The 18,645-nt window shown below is 42.7% G+C and overlaps 1 protein-coding gene across 2 annotated transcripts in view; it reads left to right on the plus strand.

The window, feature by feature from the left end:
• The first annotated feature begins 672 nt into the window (after positions 1-672).
• The window catches only part of LOC147632890 (E3 ubiquitin-protein ligase ORTHRUS 2-like), a 53,370-nt gene continuing 35,397 nt past the window's right edge, over positions 673-18,645 (plus strand). For both annotated transcript variants that reach the window (XM_086807793.1, XM_086807794.1), the window contains exons 1-5: positions 673-1,278; positions 1,977-2,509; positions 2,595-2,720; positions 3,653-3,752; positions 3,866-3,927. In XM_086807793.1, the coding sequence (XP_086663919.1) occupies positions 829-1,278; positions 1,977-2,509; positions 2,595-2,720; positions 3,653-3,752; positions 3,866-3,927 (1,271 nt within the window). In that variant the 5' untranslated portion in view covers positions 673-828. The remainder of the gene's footprint in view (positions 1,279-1,976; positions 2,510-2,594; positions 2,721-3,652; positions 3,753-3,865; positions 3,928-18,645) is intronic.

Consider the following 18,645-nt stretch of genomic DNA (forward strand, 5'->3'; position numbering starts at 1 on the left):
TCACATGCCTCCCACATTACACCACACTCTGTGTCTTTGAATTACGACCTCACCCAAAAATGTTATCTTGACCTCCACATTACACCACATTTTGTGTCTTTGGACTACAACCTCACCTAAAAATGTTACTCATGAAGTGCATTAGTATGCCTCCATTGGGTTCCAGGCTCTATCGATGTGTCCTTGCTAAGGTCATAACAGTAGCCGCCTAGCACCATGCAATGCACAAGAGACGAAGGGACCCCGCTTATTCACCCATTACCATATAATACTCCTCACCCCTCGAGCCCAAAAAACAAAGGTGATCAAGAGGCAAGCGAGCCTGGAGAGAGAGAGAGCGAGGGGGGCTGGCATGAGGCAAGCATCTTTTGATCTGCCTGATGCCTACGCAAAGAGAGAGAGTCTCTGAGCAGAGAGTGAGAGAGGTAGGGACGCACACCCATCACAGACGTCTCTGTATGCTCGGACGTTCGGCAAAACATCGAACATTACAATGCGAGCTTTCCCTGAGAGAGAGAGAGAGAGAGAGAGAGAGAAGGTAGAGAGAGAGAGAGAGAGAGAGAGAGAGAGAGAAGGTAAACTACTACTAGCCCAAGTTGCCATTTTGATAAGAACTTGCTTTAAAAAAACATTTCGGGTGTGCCTATTGGACAACAAGTAATGAATTGAAAATTTTGCAGATGTACCTACCTATACACAGAGAGGATAGTTACAACCCTAAGGCGGGAAGGTTTCTATTTTCCCGCCCAAATTGGTTTGGCGTGAGCGTGCTCAGTAAGAATTCCCCAGCAGGGTAACGGTGCGGTAGACCGTTCTACGCGGGAAGAGATGGCGGAGCTACCTTGTGATGCCGACGGCAAGTGTATGGTGTGCAAAATAACTCCCCCGGACTCGGAAGTGATACTATGCAACAGTTGCAGCAGCCCATGGCACATGGCCTGCCTCCACCCTGCCATGACCTCGGTTCCTGCCGGGGACTGGTTCTGTCCCGACTGCGAGCCTTCCTCCGTCCAGCAGGAAGTCCTTCCTTCCGCCGCTGCCAAAGCAGCGCGAAGCTGCGGCGGGGACGACGTTGTGGTGAGGCGGGTTCGAGCCATCCGCACGGATCCAAGCCTGTCAGAGCAGGAGAAGGCGAGGATGTGCCAGGATGTGATGAGCAAGGCGGGAAGCGTGGCAGCCAACGGAGCCCAGGACAAGAAGATGCACAAGATGCTCGAAATCTTCGATGAGAACCTGAATTGCATCTTCTGTATGCAGCTCGCCGATCGGCCAGTCACGGTAGGACATGCTTTGCAAAACTTCTGCTTCTTTCTGTTTGTTTGTTTTGGGTTTAAAGCGGCTCTTTCTCATGCAATCCAGGAGTTTTTATTCCTGTTGCATCATCCTCGCTATTGATAACGAGTCAAACACTCCTCTGCTGCCTTTCCGCATCGTAATAACTCCCACTCTTTTGATGAGAGTTGTTATGTGCAAGGTCTGCTTTTGGTATTAACTTACGGTCAGGCACAGTTTGTATGCTAAGCTCTATTGTTAGGTATCATATTATGTGGAGTTGAACTCTTTCTCTGTTACATTAAACCGAAGGAGCTTGGGGTGGCATAATCACAACTTTTTCTTATTCTGATATGCAATGGCGAAGAAGCTTAGCGTCAATCCATGGCGTAGGTCTGACTTTTTGATTGCAAGCCGAAGAAGCTTGGCGTCAATCCATGGCGTAGGTCTGACTTTTTGATTGCAATGTTAGGTATCATCTAGCTTTAGAGCACGACCTTCCAGGTATTCTTGACACGGGCTGCATGCTAGAGTCATTGGTCATCGGACTGCGTACACCCCCGCCCGAAGGCATGCCTTTGCTTGAATTTTTGTGTTTTGCCGCTGCAGACATCATCTATTTGCAAATGCTATCACTGTTTTGAGAGTTCATCTGTGATTGCCATGCTAGTCAGTAGCTTCAGCAACTTCTGTTGTTCATGCAGACTCCTTGTGGGCACAACTTTTGCCTCAAGTGCTTTCAGCGTTGGATTGGACAGGGAAAGAAAGATTGTGGTAAATGCCGCACTCCGATTCCTTCAAAAATGGCCAGCCAGCCTCGAATCAATTCTGCCCTTGTTGTAGCCATTCGCATGGCAAAATCCTCATCAACTCCTTCTGCAAATGGGCCTTCGAAGCCATATCATTACATTCAGAACCAAGATAGGCCTGATAAGTGTTTCACCACTGAGAGAGCCAAAAAGGCAGGGAAAGCTAATGCTGCCAGTGGCAAGATCTTTGTAACGGTGCCTCCTGATCATTTTGGCCCCATAACATCTGAGAACGATCCTGTAAGAGGTCAGGGTGTCTTGGTTGGGGAAACATGGGAAGATAGGATGGAGTGCAGGCAGTGGGGAGCACATCTTCCACATGTTGCAGGGATTGCGGGGCAGTCAGATCATGGAGCTCAATCAGTTGCATTGTCTGGTGGATACGAAGATGATGAAGACCATGGCGAATGGTTTCTTTACACTGGCAGGTAGCGGGTGAACATCTGGTCTCAAAGATGTTATTGAAAGCCTGTTTTGTGATTTCACGAACCTTTGTTCTTGTGCCTTTGGCAGTGGTGGGAGAGATTTAAGTGGTAACAAGCGAACCAACGATAAGCAATCGTTTGATCAAAAGTTTGATAAAAGCAACTTGGCTTTAAAAGTTAGTTGCAAGAGAGGTTATCCAGTTCGGGTGGTAAGGTGACCTCTAAATCTCAGCACTGAGTCATCTCGCTTGTGCATTTGTTGTTTGATAAAAAAACATATGCATTGGGCAGTAGGCTGTATATATTGGCAATGTTCATACTTCGCAAGGTGTGCATAGTACGGCACAATTGATTTGATTGCCAATGTGGCCAACCAAATTCGACTTTTCTGTGATAAATTTCGGCCCGGGTGTTTAGGAGCCAGCTCCAGGTGTCTACTTCCATTTGGTCGAGCAACGTACGTGTAGGGCTTGTCCCAACAATGGCCTTCCCAAGGCCAGTGTATAGGGTGGTACCCCCTTGTGGTATTCAGATGCATGTGTGTACGTGTAGGGCTTGTCCCAACAATGGCCTTCACGAGGCCAGTGTATAGGGGGTACCCAGTGTATATAGGGAGGTACCCCCTTGGGGTATTCAGATGCATGTATGTGTGTGTCTTAAGTTGAACGAGAAGATGTTTCTGCAGTTGTCTAAACTGAGTAGTCTTTTTCTTATCAGCTAGTTGCTACATGGTGTACTGTGTAGCGGCAACCACACTTGCATGATAGCCGATTTAAACACTTGTCACTTTGTTTTCTTCGATTCCTCGCAAACGATCTTGAATTGAGATATTGCTAGTTCTGCCGGATTTAAGTTCCAATGTTTCAAATGCATCTTGTCCAATGTTTTGGATTACCATCGTATGATAGTATCAAACTAAATTTATCGTGCACATTTGGGATTGTGTTGTCATTATTATTGTGAATATGGCAAATCTGTTGCTTCAAGTGAGTTTTTATCAAAATTGCCTGGTTGTGTTTGAAAATTTTCATGTGGGTGTTGCCAACCTGATGGTATAATGATATTTTGGCAGAATTGATTTTACTTTAGCTTGACTTTGCCATTTGAGCCCTTGGTTGTTGAATTGGTTAGCGTGCTTTGTGTCAGGTCTCACAAAGAAAAGCGCTCCTCTTATGCTCCTGAGAGTGGTGTTCGTTATGATGGGATTTATCGCATCGAAAAATGCTGGCGAAAGAATGGCATTCAAGTAAGCGAGCTACATTTTTTAATGTTGTAAAATGTGTAGCTAAACAATGCTTCTCGTAATTGGCCATCTTTTCGTTTTTACTTTTAACGGCGGGTGAAAAATGATGAAAGCAGGGTTTCAAAGTCTGTCGCTATTTGTTTGTAAGGTGTGATAACGAGCCCGCTCCCTGGACAAGGTATGGGAACATTCTCTATGCTTTGTGCTAAATAAATAAATCTCATAACATGTCAAGGTTATTTCTATTTTATAGAGATACATCAGAAACTGAGAATTTGCCAATGCTAGCTAGTTTGTTATTGGTTGAGCCATGGCATAAGCACATGGCCACAATGGCTTCAAAAATCAGAAGCATAAAATGAAATACTACTGATGAGCTTTTATAGAGATACATCAGATAAAAGACTAAGAATTTGCGGTTTGCGGATGCGGATGATGGCTCTAGTGTCGTGGAATACTGTCCACCTGCCCTTCTGTGGAGTTGCTTGCATCTTGGCTAGTTTTGCTCCCTTATGCCTCATTCGAGATTGTTACATGTGGCATAGCGGAAGCTTCTTAATCTTTGTTAGGTCTGTGTTAACTATTGATTATGAGAGAGAGAGAGAGAGAGAGAGAGAGAGAGCACTCATCACATCCGACGGAGTTCTAATCGCCCACATAAGTAATCTCTCTCCGAAGAGAATTTGCTTTGACTGTTGCCAATTGAAATGAGTACGAAATAGGTAAATCTGTTATGAACTGAGACAGGACTGATTTAAGGTTTTACTCAGAGAGTTTTACCTTTTTTGCTCGCGTTTGGTATTGACGGTTGCGCAGTTACCAAATGTCGTTGGTCGTTCTTAAATTAATGTAGTAAAGGTTCCGAGTTTTTATAAAGAAACGATAAACTATTGCCACTCTTAAGAAGTAATTGTGCAAGAGCATTCTTACTTAACCAAAATCAGAATCTTCTTCTCACCTAATTATGTAAAATGATAAACCATCGCCATGGTGATCATTTTTATCTTGCTCTTGCTTTGCATGGCGATCTTCTCTCTCTTCCATTCTTTTCTAAGCCCTAAAGTTCTCAAGTAAGTATTTAGATTGTTTAGTTAAATAATAGATCGTGAAAATTAGATAGTACAATTAGTTATGACTTTCTCTTACTATTATCATGTCTCCACGGTCAAAGGTTCCTTGAGTAATTCAAATTCTTATTTTTATTGCATGGTTGGATAGAGCACCAAAAATAGTAACCTTAAAATACCAAATTCCACAATGCATGACATGGACCTAAGATCAAATAACCCAAGACTTGCAACTTTATGATGCCCAATAGTATATCCATGATAGTATTACTTTTTAAATGGCCTACGTTAAATGGCATAGATCTAAGGTCAAATAATCCAGGACTTGTAGTTTCATGATGTCCAATAGTATGTCCATGATAGCATCGCTTTCCAAATGCATACATGTAAAGAGAAACAACTAAGAGAAACAACCTCATAAGTTATTCACGATCTCGAATTTGGAAAGCAAAAAAAGCTGAAAAATTGCATGGGATACCTTGGTGCTCCATAAACATTTTTCCCACCAATAGTTTTACAAGCATTTTGGCTGCCAATAGAAATCCACAAAAAAATCCTCTATCCAATGGGTTGTCATGGACTCAATGAATCCGATACGTCCTAGAAAAGGAAACCATATATCTAGATGATAATGATACATATAATAGATGCTAGACTTCTCAACCAACTCAAGGCAAACAATTCACCCTTTTTCTTGTATACATATACAAGGATAAGCGCTCATCTAAAATGCATATTTGCTAAACACAAAACAAATAACAATGGAAAAGTACTTATCTATCGTCTGTCAAGTTTGTCTTCGGAAGAGATTGTTATGGGCTATGATAAAATTACTTGAATACCAATAAACGGGTCGAAGGATAAAAGTGAAGTCTATGCTTCCAAAATAGATTACTCATATCCATAAGCCAAACATTCTTTTGTTCATGCTCATGATGCATGTCCACTTCCATAAGTGGATAGGCTTGCAGTGTTCAATGACACTAATAGTCAGTGTTTATATCCCCATAGGGTTGTCTTCACACATGAATGTGAGCCAATGCTCTGATACAAACGTAACTCCGAGTGGGCATAGGTGGGTTGTAATTGAACCGGCGGACCGAGCCCGAGGGACTAAGGTTTTCGACACACTTTTGCATTACCATCAATTTGAACTTAAACATTTAAACACTAGCCATAGTCAATGAACATATTCACACATGTTGAGAAATGAAATCATATGTATAGGACACCACATTAAGATTGGATCAATCGCCCCCCTTCGACAGAATTCTCTATTTTTCAGGAGTAATCTTTCAAACAAAGGATGCGGGTGCCTAGCACTAGAATTTTCCAAGTATTTATGTTTTCCAATCAAAGAGAGAAATTGAATTTGCGAGAACATTGTCCCTCACACTTACGAAATTCTACACTTTTAACTCAAGATCGAAGTCTTCAAGATTACTTGAGAAGCAAGCAACTTTTTGCTATGAAACTCTCTAAATTCGCTCCTAGAGGTACTGTCTAAAATTGGGTCACCATGAAACACCTTCGGCACCCAAGAGCAAACATAAGACGCTAATTTGTTGCGAAGAAACAAGTTGTCCATTTTTGAAATTTTGTTTTCAGCTTGAAAACACTTAAGAGCTTGTGCCAATATGATATGAGTTATAAAAGCTTTGCTTCTGCACATGATGGAGAGAGAGTACTATAAAGCCTGTTATGGGGCTGTCCAGAACAAAAAACAGCAAATCACCACCTTGTATGTTAGCGCAAGAGAGAGAGTTTGAAAAGCACATGTCCAAGCCAGCTATTTGCACACATGCAAGTTAGCCAGCTGAAAACAACTCCCCTGTCCTCTTTTGTAAGTTGACCAACTCAAAATACATGCCTGGCTCCTTTTAGCAACTCGTGGAGCTAATTCTGTCTCCCAAGTGTCCCTAACTTGTGTTTGCGACTTGTCTATAGTTTGTAAACTTATATTTTGTGGTCGTTTTTCAGGCATATCCATACCAATTAAACCTCTGTAAAGACTTTGCATCAAACCTTGACCTCCATAGGTGTCCTCTTCCATGTAAAATGTCTATATCTCATAAATATGAGCTTGTGCTTGTGCACACCATACCATGTATTTGTGAGAAATCACAATTCATAGAGTTCCAAATTGTACCTTGGGATTTATCTCACATTGATGTACAAGCCCAAGGGTGTACCTCATATAAAAGGGGGTCATTTCAAGCCATGAATCATCACTTGTACTTATCTCAAGTCTTTTTATGTATCCAAGCTAATTCATCTTGGTGTCTAATTGTACTTGATTGTATCTCAATTAGCACACTCATTTTATGAGTTTTCTTCATTTCTATCCACCTTAGATTAGTGTAAAATTAGTTGATGATCGAGTCAATGATTCGTCATTAGGAGAGCTCGATTCTTGCTTCTCAACATGGTATCAGAGCTTAGGTCTAGCTCTTTATTAGCATAGTTTTTTCATTTCATTAGTAAGTAATTAGAGTACATGACTAGAATGTAATTAGGTACATTAGAGGTTTCTCTTATCATTCAATTAAGAGTCTCAAAATTAAAGCAATAAACATTGGTGTTGTTGGACTTGTATTGTTGTCGGCACAAGAGAAAACGTCTACTTAGTGGCTGTTGTTAGTCACTAGTGAGAATCACAAACTACTCCCTTCACATGATTTAGTGTTCTCTTCCACTGCGGCCTATTCATAGTATCCAGCTCTCTCTTTGCCAGACACAACCTTGTGTTTTGTTTATCTTCTCCATAGCCAACCCACAGTAAAGCTTCTCACAGTAGTAATCTACATGGACATGAAAGTTCTAGTCCCTCTTGCCTCACTCAGACGACCAAGCTTTTCACACCATACCGCAAGCACAAAAAAAACTAGGCTTTAGGTAGACACACAAGAGTGCCGCAATGGCTTCTCTCACAGTTGCAACCCCTATATGCACATTGGTCTCAACCAAGGTTCTCAAGGAGACAACAATGACGACACGGCCTGGGCAAACAACACAAGGACGACGACACTTTCAGGTGGGTGAGTGAAGCTGCAGAAGAGGCCAAGGCGGTTAAGGAGCGTGAGATCATGAAGAGGTGTGCCTTGGTTTTTGGTGTCTTTGCATCCGCCCTTGCCATGGCCTCCACCTTAAACGAGGCCAACGTTGCAAAGGCAGAGAAGAAGATGAAGGCCTTGAATGCAGAAGACAAGATCAAGAAGAAGAGATGCTCTTCCGAGTGATCATCTTCATCAGAGGCCAACGATTGCAAGTGCGAATTAGTCAACGTAAAGATGCTAAGGCAGGGGAAAGCGGTTGCAACATAGATCGGTGATGCAAGATTATTTAGCCGAGCAGATTTGAAGGAGGACATGCGCCATCGCTAGGCAGTCGCGTCCGTTTAAAAATAAGGAGAAAAATCTTTATTAACATGGGTGCCATCAATGAGAATTATAAAGTCATCATCATCGACATGTTCAAGCTCGGCATCGACAAACTCTTAATAAAAATTATCATGTTGTAAGAGACCAAATAAGCACGCAATCAAAAATCAATCTCCTAAACAAACGTTTGTTGTTAAATAATTTCTTCTTCTTACTAAAAGTGCTTGTCATACCCTCTGGCATTGATGATGTAGTCAAGGTAGAAGAAATAACCAAAATTTTGTAACCCTACTCTTAGAAGAGACCTCTAAATCTCAAAGAAAGGTCAAGTATTTATCAAGGGGGAGACCTCACTCTAAGAGATGACCTCTAGGGCTCAAAGATAGGTCAAGTCATCGTTAAGGAAAAGGGGAAATGCTGAAGTAGCACAGAGGCTAAAGTGCACATAAGGAATATAGAAAGTAAAAAGTCAAATAACATTTTGTAACCAACATCTAACCACCTTGAGTAGTCCATTGATTTGGCACAAAGAAGGGGTGTTGAGAAATGTGGTGTCAAAGAGCACAAGGAAGAGATAGAGAGGGTTGAGTGAACCAAACAAGAGCAAGTCTAGCATGAAGACACAAGTAAAGAGATTTATCTTACATTGATGTACAAGCCCAAGGGTCTCAAGTCTCTTTATGTATCCAACCTAATTCATCTTGGTGTCTAATTGTACTTTAGTGTATCGTAATTAGCACACACTCATTATAAGTTCACCTTAGATTAGTATTGTCATTAGTATAGAATTAGTTAACAATTAGATCAATGCCTTTTCATTAGGAGAGCTCAATAAGAGTCAACTGTGTTGTTTCATAGAATAAGAGCTTAGCCATCAATCATACGAGCCTCGCTCGTCTAATCAACAATTTCACTCCTATTTGTAGCATCTCGTCATAGCCAAGAGACAACCGCTTTTCAAGTCAAGGAACACCGCTTCAAATCTGTAGCATCTTGTTATAGCCATGCCATAAAATACTCCCACTAGGAGTTTCTGTAGCCACATACACCTTTCATATTGGGAAATGTCTATGTTGGTGACATGGGTTCACGAAACACTCGATCACTAATGCAATTAAACACTTAAATTGGCCACAACCTTAAATATATGCTCTACTTAATTCTACAAAACTGTAAAAGAGAGATGTGCACATCTGACACCACATAGGCCGGAATGGGCGGACCCCCCCTCGAGTATTTTATTACCCAAGGATAAAATTATCATGTACAAGCTTTGAGGGCCTTACTCTCCCTAGGACTTCTTTCGATAATAGCTCGTGTGCATGGTCAAATGATGATTGCTTATCGATAATCTGGCATCTCTCATGTGAAAACCATCTCTTTTGATGAGGGTACTGATCTTTCCCATCACCACGGGTCTTCAAGATGCCTTATATGCTAAAACTCAATTGAAGCAAAATACAAAGTCCGGTAGCTATAAAATCGATGTAGAACAATCTAGATAGCTTTAGGCACCATCCTAAGCACTATGAACAAGTTGCGCAACACCATGGGCAATCCAAGCAGGTTGGGGTAGCACCAATAGAGATGGTACAATAGGTACAAAATCTGGAAAAGTAGATACATGGGTTGGTACAACAAGTACATTGGCGGCACACTAGGTATAGAGGTTGGTACAAGTACAATGGTTGGTACAATAGTTACAATGGTGGTACAAGTACAATGTTTGATACATGAAGTACAGTGATTGGTACATCAAGTATAGCGATAGTACAAGAGGTACATTGGTTGGTACAACAAGCATAATGATTGGTACAAGTACAATGGCAAGTACACTTGATATACCAAGAATATTGCCATAGAAAAGCTAGAGAGGTAGAGGATCCTTTTGTCGAGGAAAGTGAAGTAGTGTAGAGGCTAGTTTGTAGCAATAGAGCTTGCTCCAATGAAGAGAGAGGGCTCCAATGTATAAATTTGGGGCTAGCTAGAATGACAAGTGGAGAGCTAAGGTGACGTGTTAGGCCACTTGTCTCACTTTGATCCATAGTCTTGCCACATGTCCCAATTTAAGAGATGGCTCTTTCCATAAACTTCATCTTTAAAAATATCTCAACTACACATTCTATCAAAGGCGTTTTAGCAAGTTTCCTCGTTTTCTTAGCTTTCAGACGTAGTTGCTAGGCATTTCATGAAACGCGTTTCATAAACGTTTCTTTCAAATCCTAGACGCTTCAAAAACGTTTCATACAAAGAGGGAGTACAGGCTCCAAAATTTATACGTAAGTTTATAATATGTAAAAAAAATGGTACCTTCCGTTCAAAACAATATTAAACATGCATCATTTACACATTAAAACATGTTTACAAGTTAAAACTAAAGAATCTGGGTTAAAAACGCTTAAATTGAACAGTTCCGAGGTGGACACGAATGAAATGTGTTTCATTCATATGAAACGTTTATGAAATGTTAGTTTGAATGAAACACAACTATGCTTACAAACGTAATGACATTTTCCTTGTATGGTTGTGAACATCAGTTCCTCAATCTGTGAACCAAAAAATCCCTATGGAAGGTAACCATAACCAATATACTTTGGCATCTGTTGAGAGAAAGGCGCGTGTATGATAGAGAGAAAAGCTGTGAATTGTAGGGTGCTATGCTGTGCCTTTTGACTCCCTTACAATGCTATCTTCCTAAGACACATGGGTATGGAGGCTTGACACACATGATGTACATTCCAGACCCACCTGTGTGCTAGTAGGGTTGAAACCGACTGAACCATGGGCTCATGGTTTCAGTATAGAAGCACATGACTTTTCATTAAAAAAAGCAAGTGCTTGGGGTATTTTAAGCAACTTTAGCCATAAGATGATAAGTGGCTTTTATGCTAAAAAAGGGGAGAAGAAAGTTGAAAGCTAGGCTCCTTGTTATTTTGGGGCTACGCTTGCTTTTTTGGGGCACAAGCTCATAAAAGCGTGCATGCTTGAAGTGTGGGCTAAAAGTTGACTTCCATGAGTTGTGCCTACACTAAAAGTTGAAGCTTAAGTGCTCTACCCACTTAAAGCGACTATATTTAGCTTTCTTTACTCTTTGATTCCTTGCACGGTTGCTAAGTTGTGGTTGAAATGGATGCCAATGATTATGCAATAGGTGTTGCCTTGTTCCAAGATGGGAGACCTACAGCCTTTGAAAGCAAGAAGCGTTCAGAGACATAGATGAGGTATCCTACACAAGAAAAGAAGCTTCTAGCTGTTATTTGTGCAATGAAAATCTGGAGACATGATTTGTATACGTTTTTGAGATGACTTCTATCTATTTCTCAATAATAGTAATAAGCATGTGGCTACTCCTTTAGCCCATTTATGCGTATGTATGGTTATTTGTCAAAGTCACCTGTTGTTGTAGGACTACAAGGGGGTCGAGTTGCAATCAGGAGTGGATTTCTTGCAAGATAGGTAGGATATGTTGAAAGTTGCAAGGGAAAGTGTAAAGAGTTCTCAGGATCATGCTATGTATTACACTAACCACCCAGTGACAGACTGAAGAGTTTTACAAGAGGGCATGGGGTGTATCTTAAAGTCCTAAACGACTCTATTATGACGATGAGGATTGGCAAATTATCTTCTCGATGTTGTGGTCCTTTCTTGATCACAACAAAGAATAGTGATGTGGCTTAATGGTTAGCACTACCTCCTGGAATCAAGATTCACCTTGTGTTTCACATTAGCCGTTTGAAAGAACATCTGGGCAAAGGTGATGCGGTATATTGCTATGGAACCTGAGTTGGTTATGGATAAATGTACTAGACGGTCTCGACATGCCATCTATTCAAAGTACTTGATCAAATGGAAAGGACGGTGTGAGGTCGAGGCTACATGGGAGTCAATGGATAGTCTGAAGAGTCGCTTTCTCGGATTCATTGTTGAGGACATCAATGGTTCTTAAGAGGAGAAGTATGTTATGTCCCAAGGCTATCAAGGGTTAAGACCTTCAGGTTAAGTTAGACACTCTGATGAGTGCTGATGCTGAGAGAAAGATAATGGAAAAGTATTCCATTAGAGGTGGATTACTGTTCAAGAATGACAAGGTTTGTGTGCCCAGTGATCTGGATGTCCAAGCTTTAATATTGCATGAGTGCCACGATACACCTAGTGTGGGGCACCCAAGCATACATAGTACCTTGGCCTTGGTTGGCCGGCATTTCTATTGGCCGTGCATGAAATCTTTTCTTGAGGATTGTGTAGAAGTGTACGTAGTGCTAGCTTAATAAAGTTGAAAGGCTTAGAGTTGGAGGCTTATTGCATCCTTTGCAAATTCTTGAGAACAAGTGACAAGGTGTCTTGATGGATTTTGTAGTTGGATTACCCCGGACTAGTAGGGGCCATGATTCATCCGGGTCATCTGGACCGATTGATGAAGATGGTTAGATTTATCCCTACCAAGTCGTCGGTAAAGAGTCACGAGTTGGCTCAGCTCTTTGTGGAGCAATCGAATAAGCTCTATGGGTGGCATGAGGAGATTGTCAGTGACTGGGATCCTTAAATCACTTCACAATTCTAGCAATTAGTGTTTTCCAAATTGGAAATATGCTTGGGCATGTCAGATCATCCTGAGTTAGATGGTTAGACGGAGAGGATGAACCAGACTATGAGGATATGTTGAGGGCGTATGTCTCCAAGAGACTGTCTGAGTGGGAAAGGTATTTTCCACAGATTGAGTTTGCTTATAACAGCAATAAGCATGTGGCTACTCGTTTAGCCCATTTATGTGTATGTATGGTTATTTGTTGAAGTCACTTGTTGCTGTAGGACTACAAGGGGGTCAAGTTGCAATCAAGAGTGGATTTCTTGCAAGATAGGTAGGATATGTTGAAAGTTGCAAGGGAGAGCGTAAAGAGTTCTCAGGATCATGCTGTGTATTACACTAACCACCTAGTGATAGATCGAAGAGTTTTACAAGAGGGCATGGGGTGTATCTTAAAGTCCTAAACGACTCTATTATGACGATGAGGATTGGCAAATTATCTTCTTGATGTTGTGGTCCTTTCTTGATCACAACAAAGAATAGTGATGTGGCTTAATGGTTAGCACTACCTCTTGGAATCAAGATTCATCTTGTGTTTCACATTAGCCATTTGAAAGAACGTCTGGGCAAAGGTGATGCGGTATATTGCTATGGAACCCGAGTTGGTTATGGATAAATGTACTAGACGGTCTCGACATTCCATCTATTCAAAGTACAAATGGAAAGGACGGTGTGAGGTCGAGGCTACATGGGAGTCAATGGATAGTCTGAAGAGTCGCTTTCTCAGGTTCTAGGATAAACCTTAGCCTAGGGGTAAGGCATCTTAATTGGGGGTTAGTAGCTTTTATGAGACATGTGCTATATTCGGCTCTTGGTTTATAGGAGACCTATATAAGTGGCTTTATGAGTCAGTTTGAGTTAGAGATCCTCAGACTTGGACTCGAGTACTTGAGACTACTCCATGTTAGCATCCGATGGTAGTGTATTGGTGGTATGGGATGCTAGGGACTTTGCACGTGGAGTCATATCTTTGATGCTACTATCCCCTCATGCATGGGGGGTGAGCTTGAATGCCTCTATGGTTGGGCGGTGAGCTAGATGCTAGTCTTTTTGTGCGCTATACTTAATTGCGATTCGTAGGGTTTGCTAGCCTAGGGCTTGACACATTGTCTCTCTTGGTCGTCCATCTCCCCCTTCTCGGTGTCATTAGCTCCATGGACTATGGTTTCACACACTAGGACTCTGACTTGACTTCTATGAAGGTATTGACTCCTACTAGTGGTAGAAGCATGCGACAAATGTCTAACAAGTGTTTGGCACACCTTGTGTAATGTTTATAGTGTGACTTGCACATGAATTGTGACATTGACGGGATTCTAGACCTAGATGTTGTTTGGTAGGCAGCTCCTGGACAAGGGCTCATAGCATGCACAATGCCCATCAAAATGATCTTTCAAGTGTACTGGCTAAGCAAGGTGTCCACATGCACCCTAGTTGAGCACATGTGCACATGACATTTCCTCTTGCTCATGTTGTTTACAGAACATGTCTACCATTGCTTTCGGACAAGTTGTCAACAATGTTGGATCTTTCTTGTAGGAGTGCTTGTCGACTCTTAGAGGGTCCTGTGTATTGGGATTTGGGACTATTGTCTTCTTGACTTGATTTTTTGGCAAAGATTTGATCGATAGATGGCATATTCCTATTTCTTCTTTGGTAGATAACGGACTCCTTGATTCGACTACAAACTTCCCAATGTTGCTTATGTATGTACTTCTTTCTAGCTCTTCTTAATACTTTCTTCCTCTTGCATGAGACATCCTCAGTATTGCTGCAATCAAACAAGACCATGACTGCCAGTCATTAATAAGACCCGGACACACTTGAGGAGCTCGGGAGACTCTTTGACTTGGACGTAACTTTGGTCTTTTTGATTCATAGAATCACTAGTGGAGTTCCCTTGCTCTTTGACACACCTACGAGTATGCAGGGTAGAGCCAAACATCAAATATTTGCCGATGGGCAGAGTTAGACAATGCAGGTGACACGTGGCATTGCCAATGGCAATGATGATGTGGCGATGGGGGGATGTGGCACTAATGACACGACAGTAGGGTACAACTGGCCAACAACAATACTATCAGTTGACTAGGAGCATTGGCACATATTTATATGTGGGTAGCTAGATCGTCATATTCATCCGCTTTCCCTAGTGTCGGACTTCGTAGAGCGTTTATCTGTAGGCAAAGTGCTAGCCAAGAGTGTACATTAGGTCATAGAGCTGTGATTTGATGTCGTCATTCTCAGCCCTATCTTGTACTTGAATTTCAGTTGCATTACTTTTGTCTTGTACATAATATAAAGCAATAGTTTAGGACTCTTGTGTGTGCTGTGTGTGTGATTTCGTTTTCTATCTCTAGAAAACCCTAGCACATCGATGTAAGTGTTTTACAGTTAGTATTAGAGCTTAAGGAACCTACAAATTTCTTTTCTTTTTTGGCAACTGTGTGTTGATTGCTTGGATAGGGTAGACTCTAGAGCACATATATTCCAAAATTGCACAAGCTCTGGTTTGGGAAAAGTGAATATTTGGGTTCTCTTTAGCGCACTTGGGTTGAGTAGGGTATGTTGTGCTTCCTTGCTCCACCAAACCCTTTCCTCATGGCGCATTGTTGAAATCCTGCTTTCTTGGTCCTTGATCACTTGATTTTTGTCATGGATTCACAGCTCATCGATTTGCTTCTTAGCATGAAGGCATCCAAGGAGGTGCATGCGGCTAAAATGGAGGCTATATCTGCTCGTCTCGACACGATGGAGTCGACACCTTGTGCACCTACTATTCTATATATGGAATCAACAAGGGCTTGTGCTTAGAAGCAAGTGTTGGATGATTTTGAGGACAAAGTGGCAAAACTTTTTGGAAGAGGAATTTTCACTTCTTTGGATGCAGGCAAGGATGTATTGGATGAGCTTTACTCCTAGTCCGGTAGTCATCATTCTACACTTGCGCCTAGTCGGCAAGTGAGATGTCGTTCGTGTCATATCGACTCTCCTTGGCAGTGTCCCAGTTACACTAGTGTAGCAATGACACGTCAGAAGGAGCTCTTGTTCACCACCCAACCATAGAAGGAATGAGGATAGGGATCCTCACCGCCGGACATATATAGTGGCTTGTCTACCTACACATGTTCGGCTGCCTGAGGGACTACGCGCGGGCACCCTCTCCCTTGAACCCCGGCTTGCTTGCCGTCCACGCTCAGGTGGACGGTTCCGGAGGGCGGTCCATCTCCTCGTAGTCGCTACGAGCTACATAACAATCTCTCTCTATTAGATTCTCCGAATAATTCTCGCTTGCCTTCATTGGCTCGACGTGGGGGGGCTATTGGTTTGTTGAGTTCTTCCTCCATGCCTCACGAGGAAGGAGCTCAATTATTGAAGCTTCTAAAGGCTCCTAAGTTCAATGGGAAGATGGACAGAGAAGTCGTCATGAATTGGACCCGTGAAATGGTTGCCACGTTGGCAATAGCAGGTTGTTTAGATATTTTTCAACTCTTTGGTGCGTATGGCTTTGACGGGTGCTTCTCCCTTGTGGTGGTGGGAAGATCACCTTAGGCAACACTCTGTGACTTGTTGGGTTGACTGTCGGAAGACGGTCTCAAGGCAGCTTATTCTTGTAGATTATGAGCGTGAATTGAAGAGGACTGTCCACCGGCGGTCGGAGAAGGTTGAGCGATTTGTGGATGATTTGAAATCATCTTTGCCGTGCACATCGGCCCCATGATATTTCAGATGTGGGTTGTCTTGTTACAACCCAAGTTCCAAGTACGGGACTCAACAATAGGGGCAGCGGAAAGGCAAAGACAAAGGTAGTCAGTCCAAGACAAGGATGGTAAGGACAAGGCAATTGGGGGAGTCTCGCCGCTCGGTGACTCGCCTCACCCCCGAAGAGCATTGTACCAAGATGGTTGCTAGGCAGTGCTTTTATTGTGATTCCATCGATCACATCGCAAAGGATTGTCTAAGGACCTTGGAGGAGAAATCGGAGGAGTAAGCCTCTTCAAAACCGGAGGAGAAATCCGAGGAGTAAGCTTATTCTCAATCGGAGGATGAGTGTGAAGGAGATGCATGTGTGCACGTCTTAGCTTTTTTCATTTCTCGGGTCGAGCACACACCCAAGGTGCTTGATTGGATCAGGCCGCATGTATGAATAAAGGAAGTTTTCAGCCAGGTCTCTGAGAGAGTCTTCATAGTTGTCGTTTGCCATCAGTGGCGATCGTTTCAATTTTTGGGGTCATTTAGGAGGACTTGTCTCACTTGCGGTTTGCATTATGTGGAGTATCTTCAAGCGTCTGATGTCATGGAGGCACCACGAAAGGACATGTCATTAGATTTGTGGGGGGATAGGCTAGTCATTGTATCTTCACAGTACACAGATTTCTTGGAGATTGTATTGACAACAACCGGGGTTTTGACTTTGTTGTATCAGTGGATGTATTACTTGGAGTGTTCCAATGGACATGGGGTGGTTTAGACATATAGGTGCTGAGCAAGACCGATGGATACAGATTTGGTGCAATGGATCATTGTTCTTGGTTCTGCTTTCTTCCTTCTTGTGCTCCATCTGAGCCGATGCATTAGTGGTCGGAGTATGGATATTGGAGTTTTGCTCAGCCATTCTCTAGAGCGTTCCTCTCTAGGCGAAGGAGTGTACAATAAGTCACATGGCTGTGATTTGACATCTCTATTCTCAGCCACATCTTGTACTTGAATTGCAGTTGTATTACTTCTTTCTTGTACATAATAGAGAGCAATAGTGTAAGACTCTTTTGTGTGCTGTATGTGTGATTTCGTTGCACTCTTCTTTCTATCCTAGCAATTAGGTGGAAGTGTTCTACATTCTCTTGGACACTATGGGGGAACTCCCTCCTGCTCAACTTATAGCTCCCTACTGATGATACCGGTGAATGGGGTTGGTGGGGGAGATTCTGCTAGAGGAGACTGCTCAACCAATTAAAGCAATAGAGGTACGCGTACACATGAGAGTAGATGACGATCTCTGAGGGCACTCATGCTTGGGATATCCCAAAGTATCGTAGAAGAGGCACGCCGCTCCAATAGGTACTGCCCTACTTTTGTCTTTCTTCTAAAATGCCTTGGACTTAGAAGCACCAGCTCCTTGGGACGTGGGTTGGGTCTCACAAGACCCTTGGTGTTGAGCCTTATTACTCCCATTGAGAGGGCGTGGGCTCAAGCCCTTGGGTGGACTTGGGTTTGCCATGGTTGTACTTCATATCCATGTTTTGGGAAATCTGCACGGCAATTGCCTGCGTTTGGAGATTTAGACTCCGGACATCCCACTGCATCCATTGGTCTAGCCCATACAAGAAAGTGCCTAAGCGTTCCTTGTTGGTCTTTTGTAATTGAAGACCTTATTGTATGATCCTATTAAGAAAAAGTAAGAACGGGTTGGGAGCTGTGTGAGTCCCTGCAGACATGTCCTTCAACTAGTCCATATGCTGAGGAGGTAGGAATCAAGCCTTGAGCCCTCCTCAAACTGGGACCATTCGTAAGCAACGTTGCTGGAAAGGCATCCGATTGGTCACTAGGACGTGAGGTGACGCTTGGAATCCAAAGAGGATGGGAGGGGGCAACAGTGTAAGTGTGTAGCTCAGATGGAGGGCCAGAAAGCGTGGTGAGCAGCAAGGGGGCTACCCGTGGGTGGGCATGTAAATGGAAGCTCTTTTGTGCATCAAGGCCTTTAATGCATTTAGGCAGGCTCTAGGAGGGGGGAGAGGTTGCAGCCCATACAAAGCCCACAGGGACGTGTGGCAAAGGTGCACCCCACGAGTCATGTGCAAGACATGTGCAGGCTATACTAACGGCTATGTCCTTGAAGGGCAACAAGATAAAGAACCAGATAGAAC

The sequence above is a fragment of the Cibotium barometz genome, chromosome 13, assembly GCF_041138505.1.
Source record: "Cibotium barometz isolate CiBa-2024 chromosome 13, ASM4113850v1, whole genome shotgun sequence".
Taxonomy (NCBI): Eukaryota; Viridiplantae; Streptophyta; class Polypodiopsida; order Cyatheales; family Cibotiaceae; genus Cibotium; species Cibotium barometz.